A 17,817-nucleotide genomic window follows, 5' to 3' on the forward strand; every position below is an offset into this window, starting at 1 on the left:
CCCTCTTACGTCGTCTTCATACGCTTTACATGATGCTACACTTCTAACTTTATTGTTGAAGTAAAAGCCGACACATCAAGAGGGTACGAGAGCTCCCGCACTCACGTCGCATTTTGTAACCCGCGGGAGAAGATTCTCTCCGGATTTGAATCGTTTTTTGGAGAACAGTTCTAATTTCCTCTTCTATCAAAAGCAACGAATGCCATTTCCGCTCGCGATATTAAGCGAAACGCGAGCCGCGGAAGTCGCCTGACGCGGGAAAAAAACCGCTCGCATACGCATTGTGACCTCGATTTCGAGCGCGTTTAATAACTGCGAAAATCCCAGCGCGCGCGCACGGCGCCGACCGGCAGCTTTAATCATCATTTTAACGCGGTGCTTTCGCCGTGCATTTATTGGCGGGCATTTGGGAGCAGCCGGCGCGGGGACGCGTGTTCACTCGCGTATACATATATCTCTTTTTTTTTTTACGCCGGCATTTTCGGCGGCCGATCGAGAAAATTGCGATTATCTGCGACGATTCGAGCTTTTCTCTTGCGATGTGAAGTCGCGATACGCCCGAAAGCCGCGCAAGAACAGCGATTGTGATTTTTTCTTTCTTTTTTTTCGTGAAAGCAACAGAAATTTAATTCGGTTCGATAATTCTCGTGGTATAACTCGCCGCGTGTATTTATTTTTTTTTCCTCTTTTTTTTTATATCATGTTGAGTAATTGTACCGTCATGAATTGTAACAACGCGATAATTTATAACAAAATGCATCCTATCGCATCGGCCTAACGCGAGTGTAATATGAAAATGTAGCGGATCGCGATAATATATTGCACTCGCACGACCCCGCTCGCATTTTTCTCCGTGTTTTTTGCAACATCGCGCGCGCACACATTTTTCCGCCAATTCGGACAACAATGATGCGAGAAAAATGTAACGCGCTTAACCGTGACATATAGAGAAGTTCGATACCGGTTCTATCAAGATAAATGTACGGTTGTTCTTTGCCGCTATATATCTCTCGCATCCCCAAATATATCATTTTTACAACCGTATCCGGCATAATATATGATGGTGTGGCTTCGATTTCGTATTAAAGTTTTACATCATATGAATAGAACTTGACGAACTTCAAAGCTCTTTTTTTATTCAATCCATTTATTATATTTTTGATTAATTTTTTCTATTAATTTGTTGAGGAAAAAATGATATTTAAAAAAAATGTTACTTTGCCTTTTATTGCACGAGCTTTTCGAGTATATATTTAAATGTGCGCAAAGATACATTCCAACGATATTTATATTTATTTTATTACGATATTATACAACGATACTATTTAGATACAGTTTGCATTTCGTGTCTCTTTGTGTTTGGAAGCGCGACACCTATGTTGCACGATTGTCTCGCAATCGTATCTGCACACTTGGCTCGGTTTCGCGATGCGCAATGCTGGAGACTAACGATCACGCTTTCTGTGAGACGCGCACTCGCTCGGAGCGGACTTGAGCGAACGCATTATTCCGAGCGATTTTGTCGCTCGCGCGGATTTCGAGCAAGAAGCCGGGACGCGCTGGGCGCGCGCCAAGATCGCTGCGGTGTGTAGTTTCGAAATGGACTTGGTCGCCAAAAACGATCGTTTGTCCGCATACGCGGGAGACACGAGCAAACGCGCAATTAAATCGTCGACGATTTCACCGCGATATCAATGCGCGTTTCGCAGCCAGAAATAATACAAAATGCGAAAATGTGTGCGAAAATCAGTTGCTATTACTCACAATTATATAACAGTTCCGTTCTATAATATCTGCTCCAATTTTTTATTTGTATTTTTATAGAATTACCGCGGATTAAAATTACTTACAACTAATTTTACGTTTTTAAATTATCAATTACTTTTTAGTTTGTAAACTGTTATGTTAAAATGCGAATAAATGCAAACAGTATCACGTATTACATTTGCACGCACCAATCGGGGTAAATATTATATTGCGAACAATGTTTTAGTAAACTACACTTGTTATATTTAATTCTTTTTCATATCAATTTCAATATGCTATTATTACAAAATATTTCTAAATTAACAATTTGCACAATAGTGTCTTTTTGGATGTAATTAGTTTTATTTGATTTTATTCGATATTTTTTAAATAGTTTTTGATCATAGTGAAAAAATTCTAATATTTTTTTTATGAACTTTATTTTTTTGTTCAATTTTCTGATAGATAACAGGATTCTACGTTAAATTTAATGAAATGTAGCAAAAATTCTCTCAGGATTAAATTATTTCTTATAACAAGTCTAGCATCTGCAGAATATTTAATTTTTTAATAACTTGAAGTGTGCGAAATTTATATACAGTCGTAATCACGGATGCGCAAGGTGAAATTCTCAACGACCAAGTTTTTCCAGACACCTCGCGAGCGTCTTCTTCGCGTTTAATAATCTCGAAACATGGGAGCTTTCTTAGGTCCGCCCTTGAGTGCGATATTACGGGCATCCGTTTCGCGAAACTTCAATCTGCAGCCTCAAAGAGGCCACCACGTTCAAGAATCCGGTCGTTCATTTGCGAGATCTCGTGAAGACCGTAGAGTGGCAACCTCGAGCGGCGATCCGTTTAGCCTCAACGCCCGACAAATCTTTATCCTGTCCGGACTACTTCGCTTTATTGGCAGGAAATCCTTCTCGCACGTCGTTTCGAACAGCGTTTCGACGATCCCTCGTCGAACGTAGCGGATATATAGCGCGCATCGCGTCAAATTCCGAGATCACACGTGTCAGTAGCGAAGAACGATGGCTTAAAGGGAGCAAGAGAGAGCTTTTTGCGAAATTTGAAACACCTTCGTGTTTCGTGAGATAAGTCTAATAAATAACACGGCTCAATTACAAAAGTAATCCAAACTTGAAATTGAAAAAAAAAAAAGAGAAAGAAATAACTCGATTCTAACTCCAAGCTCTGGTTTTGGAAGTAAAATCGTTTTATTCTTAGGAACGAGACGAAAATCTCATTGTAATTATTCGAGGCGAAGGGTTATCGTTCGTGCAGTCTGGCGAGAGCCAGTCGTCTGTTGCGCTTGTATGTACACAGCGAGAGGAGAGCTAGCGTCGCGCGGTGAAATTGGAAGAACATAAAACAGGCGTGGACGGCCGCGGTGCCCCTTCATCTCGCGAAGAGTATCCATTATTCTGCGCGGAAAGAGAAAAGGTTGGCGGAAGGGACGCGACGTAAAATAGCTCCCGTGTTCGCCATCCTTTTCACGGCTCGTTCGCGGAATGGTCCGCAGCCGGCCATGCGTATCCCACGTCGCTTGTCAGCGTTCTTCCTCATGGCTCCCTCGCGTCGTTTTCCCTTTTATTTCCCACCGTCGCTCGTAACGACGGATTAGACGTGTCGCTCGATCTTCTGCGTCTTGTCTCACATAAAAAGTGTCCCGCATAAAGTTAGTCGAAAGCGACTCCGGACGGCGTCCGTGCCGCCGTAAACGCCGTAAACGCCGTAACGCTGATGATCCGAGAGAACCCATCCTCATATATCGTGTCGAAGGGGACTCGTTGCTTCAATCCGGCGATTTCTTTTCTGCTTCTAGGTAAAATAAAATACTCCGAGAGGGTGTACGACGCGTGCATGGATGCCTTCGACTGTTTGCCGCTCGCCGCCCTCATGAACCAACAGTTCCTCTGCGTACACGGTGGCCTGTCGCCGGAAATTCACAATTTAGAAGACATTCGCAAAGTAAGTGAACTCTTTTACACGATTCTATATTGCATGCTTGCATCATTTTATTTAACCTTTAAGTATATCTCGGCTAACATTGTATTAATATTTACATGAATCTATTTAGACGCGAAACTTATTTCTTGCGTAAAATCAACATTTGACATCAGAGAAATGAGCGTCTTTAATCTTTGGATGCAGAAAAGGGCTCTTTGCTATCTTTTTATGCCATTTTCCCTTTTATAATATTTCTAGAATCTTTTTACCGAATTTATTTCCTTTGTGGGTAATTTTTGCGGAAGCTTCAAGTTGTCTTTTTCGATAATGCTGGATTTAATTTTGTCGAGATCGATTTTCCGCTGTTCAAGTTTTCGCGAACTTTTGTCAGAAGGTCATGCATCCAAGGGTTAAGCCACCACTAAAACCATTTTCGCATCTTAAGCGCGAAACGAGATGCGATCATTGATTATCGCGTCCCCTCCCTCTGCGCATTAGCCTTGATATTATTTCTCGTAATCGTGCCGAGGCCAATTGTTCGATCGGCGGCGGGGTGTCATTGGACTCTCCGCCGCACCGGAAGCGAACCAGGGAGCACCGACGTGCTGCCACCTGCTCTATCGATCTGTCCACCTGTGCCTTTTACCTTCCTGCATTGCGTGCGGCACACACACTAAGAGAGCGTGCGTGCACGCGCACCGATCAACGATCGCCAGTCGTCGTTCTCTCCCCCGTGACTCCCTTTTGTTTCGACATCCTAATAGCGGCCGTATTACTCGCGTTTAGATTCGAGATAAACAATAAAACGAGTCCCGCTTGTGCATGGAATAGCGATGTGTATGAAATACATAGTTGGAGCGTAATGTGATTGTCGCGATGTATTTCGGAAAGGAAGGTACCATGCGCTCGCGCGATTGTTTTGCATCGCGCGTTAATTATTATTATATTATTATTACGCCGATCGATGGAATTGTTAATGATTGCCGTTCTGAATATTAGCGTCATTATTGCAGCCAGCATTATTTTCTCCTTCATTATCTGTATATGAAAATGTAGGCGCGTAATTGCGCTAAGCGCCGTGAATATGTATATTCGACTCGTCGCGCAGCGATTGTGCGCCCTCGGCGAGAAAGATTGCCGGGACTGTGTGTATCTATTCAGCTGTCTATTAATCGCGAAGCGTCGAAGCGACAACAAGCGGAAAATAAAATCGCGTCATCAGGATTTATTGAACTCTCCCGTCCGCAAGTCCGGTCTTATCCGAGTTAACGCGCATTCCATTCGATTTCGAGGGCTTCGCGTCCTTCCCCCGCATTTTACATTGGCAATCGAAATTTCCGAGTGACAACCGTATTTCCCGGCTATCGATGTCGGTTTCGAGCCGACACTCTCGAGAGACGAGAGGATGATGAGCAGTTTCGTGTTTTCCCGCGCTCGTAAAAACTCGCGCTATTTTCATATCGAGCGGACCGCGCCCGTCGAAAGCGTTCTGCCGTGCTTTGACGACGCTAGCTGCCTGGATTTCGTCTCGTTTCGGGTTGTTCTGCTTTTTTTTTTTTTTTTTTTTTTTATTATTTATGCGTTGTACCCTCGTAAAGATATATATACGGCATTCGAGATCGCGGTCAGAATCGAGAGAGGAGTTTGGATAAAAGCGCGACAATCTCGTGCGATCGATGGATCTCGTGGAGCTCAGCGTTTCCAGGTTAATTAAGAGAAACGATGCGCGATTGCGATGATGCGGCGCTGCAAAACGTGGATTGATCCTCGAGTACCTCGGCAATTTGGAACGTGACATGTCCCGAATAAAAAATTCTTAACGGAAAATGTATTTAACATCGCCGGGTAAATTACGGGCGAAATGTAAAAAGGCGAGGAATATCGCGCAGATATAATCGCGATTGCGAAACGGCGTGGGAAAGTTGCAGCGGTTAATTAGCAGTGAACTTAATTTCGCGTCAGAGCAGATCATTAACGTTTAACTAGTGTAGGGATGGTTGCTTCTCGAAGTCAATATAAATGGAATAAAATAAATAAATGGCAATAGTCAAAAGATGTATTTAAATTGTAGTTAGAAAACGTATTCGCGATGCAAATATACGCGATTGATATTTCACTCAAAGACTAACGAGGAGGGCGAGCAGCGCTCTTCAATTCCGCGAGATAAGTCTATCCGGGTTCGATGTTCGCAAATGACTCTGTCCAAAAATCGACTCGCGAAAGCGCTTCCGTTCGTCAGCTACTGTTATATTCTATCGCTTGAAAACAATCGCCGATATCCGGACTGTTTATTATCTCGACTGTTTGCAACACCACGAAAACATAATTTCCTCGCTCCTATATTATATTATATTCCCACACTAGATAATATTTAACGCGGGCGATATCTGAAATGACGCGGATAAATATGCCCGTTCATCGAGCGAGAGTTTCTTCGAATCTATCATCTGTAAATTCCGATCGCGATTTCGATCCTTTTGCTATCGCCAATCCGAATTTCGAAATCCATGTTTTATTTCCGACTGGTTTTATCGCCGGCGTTTCGGGGCGTTTGATATGGAAATTGACAGTCTCGGTTGGGCGATATCGCGAGTCCTTTGAGAGCAAGAGACCGTAAAACGTGACCGTACGCGTCCTGCACTTTAGAAACGCTTCCAGCGACGCTTTAACCTCTTTTCCGCTTCTTGCGGATAATCCTTCTGAATCTTTGACTCACACGCATGACGCGACGTAGGATTGCCGTCAGAAACTTCTGCTGCGTTGAGAGTAATGAGATGCTCGTTGATTAAATTTCTAGAGCAACGAATAAATTTAGAATGTTTTTTAAGTGGTGCCGTTTGGTGCATCCTGATAAGATAATTCTAGGTAATTTTACAAAATGTTAGTCTGTAATCGAAATACGAAAAGCTACAATTAACGACTTAGAGAATGTGTTGAAGTAATACATATTTAAGACACGGATATTTTTTAATGAAAGTTCACCGGACGGAGAGACTTGCTTTGAGGGTGCGTCGATTTTTTTTTTTTTTTTTTTTTTTTATATATATACACAAAACGCATATATTTTTTACCGTTAAATTTCAAAGCTTAAATTGGGAAGGCATGTTTGCACAAACCTTGCGAGTTAACGCAGAGAGCGCGCGGTTTTCAACGTTTATTAAAATTTGCTTTTTATTAAGATTGCTTTTCCAATCTCAGCTCTCGCGAATTTTTTGTGCGTACGTCTTCGGAAAAGTCGGAGTACGGAGAACGTTACAATTCAGCGATTCAAGGAATCCGTTGAAACGAGGCATCGAGAAATGATCGAGCGTTTAAGCGTCAGAAGCCTCGCAAGGGCCGTAGATCTGTATTAAAGCCGTCCAATCTTGCATCGGTCATGCCGTATTAACTTCGCTTAATTTATCGACGGGAAGGCGGCAGGAGGGGGATAGGATCGTGCAGGGCGCGTGCATTTTATCGGCTGAAAACTCGCGATTTATGCGATCGTGTTCCGGGGGCGGCTTTAAATAGCGGGCGAGCTCGCGTTATCGCGCCGCTATTAAGTTAATCGTCTTGCACGCTCGCATGCGCGTATGCACGTATATGCGCGTCGCGTCGCGCGAAACCGCTTTAATAAGAATAATAATAATATTGCGCGAGCAAAAGGCCGAAGGAGAGAGGGGTTGAGGGAGAGGAAAAAGCGGTACAAAGAACGCCGGAGCAATCTTGAAACGCGTTGACCCGACACGACGTTTGCTTTGGGCGCTTCTCGGGGACGAGCAGAAAATTGAGAAAATTATTCTGTTAAGTTTTCACGACGAAACTTTAATCAGAAGTGCGATAATAAATGCGTTTATGTGACATGGGGTGAAATGTGTCATGAGACGCAACGTTTCTTAAATGTCGCGTAACGCGGAAAAAGGCGGATTAATGTCAAGGATGATTCCTTGCAGCTTTTATTGTGCTTTGAATTGAAATAATCATTATTTCTCATTTCTCAACGCGTTTTTTGTTTTTTTTTTGTTTTTTTTTTTTTTTTTTTTTTTTTACGGAAATGCAAGAAAATTAAGTATTTTCCGTAGCACAATTTTCACAATTTTTGCGGAGATTTGTAGCGATATACATTAGAATTTTTCATGCTACTGTTACCGTCGAATTTTGGAATTGCAAATTGTGTTTATAAAAACCTGAGGCTATTTAAAATTTTTCGTTATTTATCATGTGAATATTGTGCGATTTGGCGGGCAAATGCGGAGCTATTCACGCATGTAACACACGCGTATGTAGATCGTGAAAGATATAAATCGTTCCACAAACTCCTTTCCATAAATATTTAAAAGCTGATACGAGTAGTTGTTTACCTCCCCGACGGAAAGTGTTTCGCGATTCCGCTCGCTTCTTCATTTCGCGATATAAACGCGTCACGTGACACGCTTCGTAAAAAGCCGTCGATTGAACGTAAGAGGGGGAAAGGGGTAACATATCTGGCAATTAATAATCCCCCGAGGCTTTCTCGCTCACGTCTATTTTGAACGTTGGGAAAATCGGCGCCGTGGTGGAAGTAAAGAACTAAAAACCACCTCGCAACGAGAAACGGCGATTTTCCAACGATCTCCGGTTTCCCGGCTACCTCGTTTCCCGACAAGCGAAAACTTTTTAGCGAAATGTTTTTCAAATTCAAAAAACATTTGGACTTCAAATTCTAGGACTTTTTTAAAATTCGAATAGAATTGTTAATAATGCAGGTGGAAACAAATATTATCTCTTTACATCGGAGCAAAAAATGATGCTTAATGTTATCCGCAATTTCTGTGGTTCAACCCATGCGGTGTCTCCGAAAAATAAATTCGCGGGATTTCGAGAAATAGAAACGGTTCTGAAGGAGAGAAACCGGATGAGAATCGCATCTACTCTTTCAGATTACGAGCCATTTCTCGGGGGAGATCACGCGATAGTTAACCCACTTCTTGTCCGTTCTCGTCCCGCGCGATTGCCCGATTTCTTTTCCTATGTGAACAATCGCGGCGAACGAGGCTGTACATACAGCGGGAGTACACGTGTAGGTGAGAGAAAGAGAGGGGAAGGAAAATCGAAGTGAAACCGAAGAAATCTTCGTCGCTCGTTCCGCGGTCCAACATTTATCGCGATTTAGTCGCGCTATCTCGAGCGCGCTCGCTTCTCTTCTCAGTTTTTCGAAATTGGAGTACGATCGGAAGTCGATAATTGCAAGAACAAATGCAGCTTTGCCAGAGTTTTTTTTTTCCCTTTCACGAGGATCATTAAGAGTTTAAAGCTACTCGCGGAATGTCCATCGCACTAAAATATCTTCCATCTTGGAGATGCTTTTGATTTGTCAGCAATGATACGATATCAGAGCGAGAATGAGCTTCATTCATTCGAACAACGTAACGGGAGATGGAAATTGTGAGATATTTTTTCGCTGCTTCCCTTTTATCTGTCGCGTCGCGTAATTTGCATCGACTCATTTCAACATGTTAATTCGTAGAATCGCAATGCTCTTTTAGCGTGCTCCTTTTGGCGCGGACGGATATAGGAATGCCGTTGCAGCATACAATGGACATGTCGCTCTTCTTTCCGGCATACATTATTCCGTGTGTCCCGGCGCATAAAGGCGTGTTTCGCGAGCGCGAGCGATGTAGCGATATATGAATACCAAATGACATCGCGGGACAACAACAACGGGGACGGCGGCTCTCCGGTAATTCCCCTCCGGTCGCGAGATGACGTTCGTAAAAAAAGTCGAGCCGCTAAGCTCTCGGAGTTCGACCGGAGGCCAGATGTATCTCGCAGTGGTGGGATCAACGGCTGGACGGACGAAGTATTATATAATCCGGCGTAAGGCGATCGCGCCGGCGGATCGAGGTTGTCGGGGAACTTGCCGCTTTAATTACGCGTCATTAAAATATTATCGTCGTATCCGCCGTCGCGCGAGTCGCGCAGTTTCCTCGGTCGTTTATATAGCGGCTGCAAATTAGATTGCGAACGTGTGCGGATGATGCGTCAAATGACACAGTCGGATGACGAGAAATCGATATCGGATTACTTTGTTTTCCTCGAGAAAGCTTTACGTCTGTAATACATACATGAAAAGTTAATTAAATTAACGGCGCGCGGAGAAAATTGTATTGACTTTTCAACGCTTTTCCTTTTCTTTAAAGTTTTTTTTTTTTTTTTTTTTTTAATTTCTATCTTATTCAATAAATATAACATGGTTCTCCACTGTAGCGAAATGATGTGTAAAGCGTTTGAGTTGGAAATCGCGTTGACTAACGATTAAAATAGGTAGCGCGCGAAATAAACACTGGGACAACCTGACGTTTTTCTCGCGCTTTAACGTGAATTTATTTCAGCTTTTAACAGCAATCGAACGGTTTTTCTCGGCTCGTGAGCGCGGCGGCCGTTATTGTTCCGCGCGCAAGAAGCGTGAGCGTTTTATCCGAAAACGTTAAACGCGATCCGCGGAGATTACTATCGTTAATTATTTCATTTAATTAGTGTAACAACCGCATCCGCGCCGACTTCATTAACCCCGTTCGTTACCTTGTTTGTTCGAATAGACCGCATTAATGCATTATTTGCGCTTCCGCGAAGAGCTCTATTAATTATATCGAAATTCTGAGACCGCGGAACTTCGCGGTGGTATTATTCACCCCTTTCAGTTTTTTCCGCCATCTTTTCGTCACAACTTCGCCTTTGTGCGCGTAAAACTTCGCACAAAGGCGACATTTGCTCGTTTTCCTGCCGCGCGAGAGTTTTTGTTTGCGCGCGCGGCGCACAAAGGCAATGCGATTCGCCCAAATTCTCAATAACAAGCGCTATCGCGTCTCGCGTTATCAGCGCGAAATATTCCGCGTGACTAACGAGCCGAACTATTATGAGCCGAGTGGAGAAACTTTTGGAGCTCCGGGATACGGTGATTATGCTTCAAGTACTTCAACTTGAGTCTCGACGAGGTACGCTTACAATCACGCGTAATCATGTAATCTCATTATCGCGGAAACCCAGTCTCTGCGTACTGCTGCGAAAAATCACAGGGTGGGTTTATATTCCTTAACTCAGCTTTAACTTAACCGTCTTATTGTTCTCTAAATGAACATCTGCGTTAAAAGAGAGACGCAGATTAGAGATTTTAGTTAATTAGAGCGCATTCAAGAAACAGCCCTGCTGTTCCGTTACGGCAGTTTTCGTATCATCGTAAATGTATTTATGCTCTTATTTCCAGTCTGGAATAATATTTTATTATATATTTAATTATGAGACTTTACTGCTAAAATATCTTACAAATAACATTCTCTAATAAAATTTTTACCGAGAAAATATTTATTATACACATTTTAGTCGAAAAAATTCGTATCACGTATACGTAATCGTTAGTAGCAAAATAAACAACGTTGAATACCGCTTCTATGCAAACAGGAGTAAAGAGCCGCAAGCCGCTTTTAAAGAGGTTTTAGCGTTTGATCAAATAAAAGATAAATCCATAATACATATATGACAAGCTAATTAAGCTAACAAAATGCAGAGAAAATTTCCCTGACTTTTACCATATTTCTTTTAGATATTTGACTCTAAATATGTAGAATTTTTTTAAATATAAGTACAATATATAAGCAGATAAGTACAATATATAAGCATAATATGTTGCAAATAACTTTTAGTTTGTCAAACAAGAATTAAAAAATCTCTCTTAATTATAAAATAAACATTCAGATATATTTTAGCGAAATTTTGCATAAATTTATGGATTTTTATCGCGAATTTGAGAGAAACTTAGATTTTTCGATAAATTCGAATAAAAATATTTACTGAATCGGATGTTGCGTATAAATGGCGCATGATACCGCATATATTTTAATTTTTACTTCAATATTATTGTTATGCAAAATTATACTATATAATGGCGCACATTTGTTTACACTACTATATGCTATATGTATGCTGCGCTACTACTCTCAAATAGCGCATTGTTGCTGAATTTAATATGCATTGTAAAGCAATATATCCCTGGCATGTTAACTCTTTCGCTGTTACTGTATGCGTATCGATAAACATCAGTATCGTGATTGTCCGTACGTGTATACAGACGATAATGTATGGCGATATTTCAGTTTGATGAATCTAAATATTATAGTTCTTTTTAACATATTAAATTTTTTTTTATACTATAATAAGAGGTACAAAGAATTTTTTGAAAGGATTTAATTCCTTAATTGTTCCTTTACTTTTTGACTTTGTAGTATTTCAGAATGTAACAGCGAGAGAGCTAGAAAAATGTAATAATTTAAAGAAGTTAATACATACAGTTTTCACTTAGTTTACATTTAATTCATTGCTTTCAAAGATAATAGTAAATATTTCACGTTTATATTTGTTTTTAACTTTTAAATCAAGTAAATAACTTTTATTTTATTTTTTTTAATATTTAATAAATTATGGAATAAAAAATGTGTGCGGATGTGTAATGTAATTAATGGTGTTTCCCAATATTATTTTATAAACAACTTTGATAATAATTCACTCAAGACGCAACGTTAAAATCTGTTTAATAATTTTTTGTGTGCAACACATTGCGGCTTTTGCATTCGAGATCATTTTCGTATTTTGCCTGCTTTCGGAGAATTGCGGCAGTGATAAGCGGATGAACTCTCGCTGAATGAATTTATCTTTGATCTTACAGCGTGTTTTTTCAAAGATTATTATAAATTACGGATTACGCGAGCTGCGCGGATAAAGTGGCAAATATGATTCAACACGCGTCATCGCGCAGGAGATGTGAGAGGGAACGCCGTGATTGAAAGGGATCTGCACGTGGAAACCGCGAAAAGGATACCGTTGAGATGCGCTCCGTGTGATACACGACACAATGCGTGTTTCGAGATATCGAGCGATGCACAGATGAGCGAGCGGGCGAGTGAGCAAGCGAGCGAATGCGCAATGGCGACAGAGTGGCGTGAAGAGCGAGAATCGCATTACGAATGTTTTGCTAACGGCGGAAGGTTGAAAAGGGACGGCGAAGGGCGATTTTTCGCTCGTAATCCACGGACGATGCATAATGTCTGTCAGGGGCAAAGGAAACATTCCATTAAGGAAATGAGCCGAGCGCCATGTTAAATTACGTTTGTTTCGTGCCGCGGTACAACGCCTTCATCCTTGAATCCACTTCTTTCCTCTTCTCTCCGTCGCTTCTTGCCTCATCCTCCACGTGTGCGCCATTGCGGCGACCGCAGTTTGGCATGAAACCATATTTTTAATTAATGTTTCTTTTAAATGAACCGGCACGATCAAAGAATTGTTTTGTATCTCGAGAGAGATATAAAGAATGGCGATTTGCTATTTGATCTCGATGCAAAAAATTAATTGGATTAATTTTATTAACAATGAATGATGTCATACTTACGCATATACGTAGACATCAGCAACAAGATATAATTAAATGTTTATTCGAAAAATCTTAACCGAAATTTATTTATTTTGATATATAAAATTAAATGCAGAGACTCGACGGTGTAATCACTGCATTACATCACGTTTCGTATAAATTAAAGTTTTGTAATTACGAAATGTAAGATTACGGGATAAAGTACGACAAGAATGGAATCGACGACGGTGAGAATAAAGCGCTATTGTGAATCATTATAGACACTGCAAACACGATAGAAGATGTAAGACACGCTCGTTTCACTTAATGCAACTGTTGTTATCATCATGCCCTAATTGCTCGTTATATCATAATAAACGCCCAATGCGCGTTTGCATGTGTACACGCGGAAGCGGGTCGCGAACTAATGCGACCTATTCAGCGTAATTACGCTACCTGTTACATGTCACTCGTAGTTGACATCAAGATCACGTTGTGCTACGAACTTCGGTTCGGCTAATCGTGAAAGTGAAGTCCGGTTTGTTATCAGATGCGTCAATAATACTGCAAAAACTTACATTTAGAAATGCAACGGAAAATTGATAAGTTTTTTATTTATTTAAAAACTATTAATTAAAATAATATATTTATTACAAAAAGTACTAATCATTACGCAACGAGATTTATCTGCAAATTTTAATAAAATTATTTTACATAAATTATATTAAAAAATTTGACGGATTTTATAATTGAATGTTAGCTTTGGTATTTAAATATGTAAAATTATATTTATTATTTTTCTGAGCAAAAATAATTTCTTTAAAAAGTATTGTTTTTAATTTATTATTTGCTCGAGCGCCGTTTTAAAATTGGACGCAAGATATTATTTTCAATAAAAATGCTTTGAAAATTTTTGTTTTTGTGGCTACAAGTAATGATATAGACAAATTAAAAAATTAAGACTTTAATCTTTTAGTTAATTTTATTGCGTTTGTTTATGATATAAAAAATTTGCGATCAAACATTTTTTTTTTGTAATTTATGCTCGGCGCTACACACATTACTGTTCATTAAATATTCCATGAATATTGGCTGCATTTACAAGATGCATTTCATCACATGTTTGTCACGTTGACATACCGATACTGTACGCATTATTTATCTTGACTAAATATTTAGCGAATAAACGCATCACCTAGAGCCGGCTTGAAACTTTGTTCAATATTTTCATGTCGTTTGTGCAACAATGTCGAATTATTTGACGCAAATATCACACGTGAAAAATTAAAAAAATTTCGATAAAATCTACGAGAAAGTTTCGAATCACGACGAATCACGACGATATCGCAAAATTATATCAGGGATTGTGATATCATGTTATGAAAAATAGAATTAATCGGTATTCAAAACTAAAAAGTACAGTAATTCGCGCAAAAAAAAAGTAAGTGAAACAAACAAAATCTCAATTTTCGTCTCCAAATATTTTATCAGCACTGATTGCAGCTCGAGGCGAAGACGAGAACGTGTGCAACGGCAAGACGTTCCGCTGTGCGAAATGCCTCCTTCCGCTTTCGAACCATTCATATTCATGAAAGTCATTAAGCGCGATTTCCGAAGGCAGCTTGACGGGTACGAGATCACGCGGACGGACTTTCCTCGGCGAGATTAGATCAACGGAACAAATATTTGAGGGCTCTCGTTGCGGCGTCTGTCTTTGCGTGCTTTTCTCCGACTTCGATATCCACTCCGCTCGAGAACTCGTTCGTCAGCGGAGCCGAACTTCGTCGTCTAAGTTTTCGAGCTTTTACATCGATTCCAGGGGAGTGGCTCGTGTCGGTGCCGGGCGAGAATAAATCTTGGCCGCGTTTGTAAATGCTTTATGACTCGAGAGTGACTTTGTCTGTATCTGCGTCCAATTTGTGAATAAATTATCGATGATGATAAAACTGAAAAAATATATAGGATAGGTAATTACATATAACAGCTTTATTATTTTTCGAGTTTAATATTGATTTGAAACGATATTTAGTGAAATACATTGTAATATTATTACATCACCTCTTGTCTTTTTGTATTTTTATCTTAAAAAACAATAGTCAGATGAACCTAAAATGCATAAAGCTTTTGTATATAATCTTTATCAATGTCAATCTTTTAAGGAGCTTTTGTTTTTATTTAACATTTTCTATATTAATGCAGTATTTAATGTAATTTTGATATTATGTTTTATATATATTTTATTTATAAGTTAATATCGTATTTCCTGCAGTAAGGTAACTGCGAGTGAACCCAGATCGTCGAGCGAAGCAAACTGGTTTAAATATTTTATAATTCATTAAAAAACAAGACAAGCGCGGACGAATCGAGTGGATTTTTAAAATATTATAAAATGTTTAAAAACGATCCGCTTCGTCCGCCCCGATCCAATTCATCTTTACATAAAATATTTCACGGAAATAAAGTATTACTATATAATGATAATATTCTGAGGTTGAAAAAGCACAAGTTCATTAAATTTATCACATATAATTAATCTGAATTATTGCCTTTTTATATTTTATAAATGTAAAAACGAGATAACATGTGACAAATGAGATTAATGTGATAATATCTGCCACAACCGTTTTAACAACGCTGAATACCGGATTTCGGAGTTTAGTGGTTTAGTAGCAAACAATAGACAGTTCGAAATCCGCGGTGAGCAGAATGTTGTCAGCCTGGGTAGTCTAATTAACGCAATCTACAGACGATCCTAGTATACCTTGCTCAGCGCTGTCATAATACGTAAACTCGTACTAGAGTTGTCGCCCTCGAGACTCGATCGCGTTCGATACACATATTGACGCTGTCAAATCGCTATCAAATTAAGCCGATTCTGCGTTCAGAGACCGAAGATATATTTTTTAAACATCAAAGAACATAATTGAAATGGTAATATAAGTCTATTAAGGCTACTCTCTCTTTGACTGTATTTTCGGAATTAAAATTAAACCGAATAAAGTCTCAATAGCGAATCACTAAAAATCACATAAACGTCATGTGTAACGGAACGCACTAATTGAACCTCCGAATGGGAGATCGCTTAAAGTGTAATGTGACCAACCAGCCCTTTGCGAATGAAGCGACAACGGTTCATACAATTACACTCGATGATGTGCTTGCGCGCGGTCACGCTGACCCATGTCCTGCCAGTTAATTCCTTGAGCTAATTTGATCCATGTTGACTTGCTGTTTCAGTTGGACAGGTTCAAAGAGCCGCCGGCATTTGGCCCGATGTGCGATCTCCTTTGGTCGGATCCTCTCGAGGACTTCGGTAATGAGAAGAACGCGGAGCACTTCTCTCACAATAGCGTCAGGGGTTGTTCATACTTTTACAGGTGAGTGTGACGTACTTTGACATTTTATAATACGAACCTTATGTGTTTTAATTTAGAATCAGTTTAGTCGAGCACTATTCGATTTTTTATGTTTATTCTCGCGTAGATTTCTTTTGTCGATTACACAATATGTTGAAATATTTATAACGTTTTATTCATACGCGATTAAAAAACAATACTTGGCGCAAAGAGAAGAAAGTAATAAAATATTTCTCAAATAATTTCAAATAAGTATAATTTATATAATAAAATTTTTTATGATGAAAGAAGAACATGCTGGTCTTCTAGATTAATATTACAGATTAAGGATTAAAATTCAATTAATTTTGCAAGAGTCTAAGGATTGTGAGTGTCTTTTATTAAGCTTAATTTTGCGGGTTGATTTTCTTTCTTGCGAAAATATTGAGAGAAACCATTATTTATAGCAATTTTCTAATTTTTATTATTATATATTTTTGTAACAAAGTCTTCAATTAAAATTCTATCAAAGTAAAATTTATTTGAAATTATCTGAAGAATGTATTATTTTCTTCCCTTTAATTTACTTTTTATTTTTGCGTATAATTGAAAAATTATGAATATTTTAACATTTTTATGAAGGAAAAATTGATTCAATATCGACTAAAAATTCCGTACCTTAAAAGAAGGAAATTTAACTCTATACATTTTTTCATGTATCAGTTATATAATTTGAAGCAAAAAATTTCAACACAAAACTGTATAAATTAGATTTACAATATTTTGAGGCGCGTATTGAAAGTGTTAGAAAACGATTTTAGTCGGAATTGTATAAAAATGCAGTTACAGTTATTTCTTATTGGTTTTATCGATATATTAATGAAACACGCCGATATTTATAGCGCCGGTCATCGGTTATTACAGCACGTTAATGTAATAATAAAGGTTGTATTAGTAGAGAAGAAAAAGAGAAATACGCGAGAACGCACACCGTCACACTGCTACCCGGCGGTGTCAGATTTCTTTTTGCTCTTTGTCGTGGAAATGCGATATGCTTGTGCGATATATTTCGCGGTTGTCGTCGTCGGTCGTCGCTTTTCGTTTTTCCCTTCCAGCCACCGGTAGCTCCTTCCAACGCGGGTAATTATCTCGCCGTTTGTCTCGGGCGAGCAGGGCAATCGGAAGTCGTGCTGGGCGCGGCCCTCTCTCGCGCGTGATCACACAGCGTGAAACGAGGTAACTTTGGACCCTCTGTTTCTCGGCGACTTCGGAGAGTTGCTTTCCTCCACCGGATCTTTCTACATATGTCACGTTCGGTCCCTTGTCGCGTCGCGGCCTTCTTCGTCGGTGTTCGTGGAATACGTCCGCGGTTTGTCCTGCGCGAGGATTAATAACGGACCGCGTTTGCACGACAGCGTCAGCAAAC

At 39.8% G+C, this 17,817-nt stretch overlaps 1 protein-coding gene across 8 annotated transcripts in view; it reads left to right on the forward strand.

Annotated features, from left to right (window-relative positions):
• The window catches only part of LOC105671886 (serine/threonine-protein phosphatase 2B catalytic subunit 2), a 118,058-nt gene that overhangs the window by 73,432 nt on the left and 26,809 nt on the right, over positions 1–17,817 (forward strand). For all 8 annotated transcript variants that reach the window (XM_012366407.2, XM_012366408.2, XM_012366401.2 and 5 more), the window contains 2 exons: positions 3,574–3,719; positions 16,294–16,433. In XM_012366407.2, coding sequence (XP_012221830.1) covers positions 3,574–3,719; positions 16,294–16,433 — 286 coding nt within the window. The remainder of the gene's footprint in view (positions 1–3,573; positions 3,720–16,293; positions 16,434–17,817) is intronic.

This window comes from Linepithema humile, chromosome 4, assembly GCF_040581485.1.
Source record: "Linepithema humile isolate Giens D197 chromosome 4, Lhum_UNIL_v1.0, whole genome shotgun sequence".
NCBI classification, from domain to species: domain Eukaryota; kingdom Metazoa; phylum Arthropoda; class Insecta; order Hymenoptera; family Formicidae; genus Linepithema; species Linepithema humile.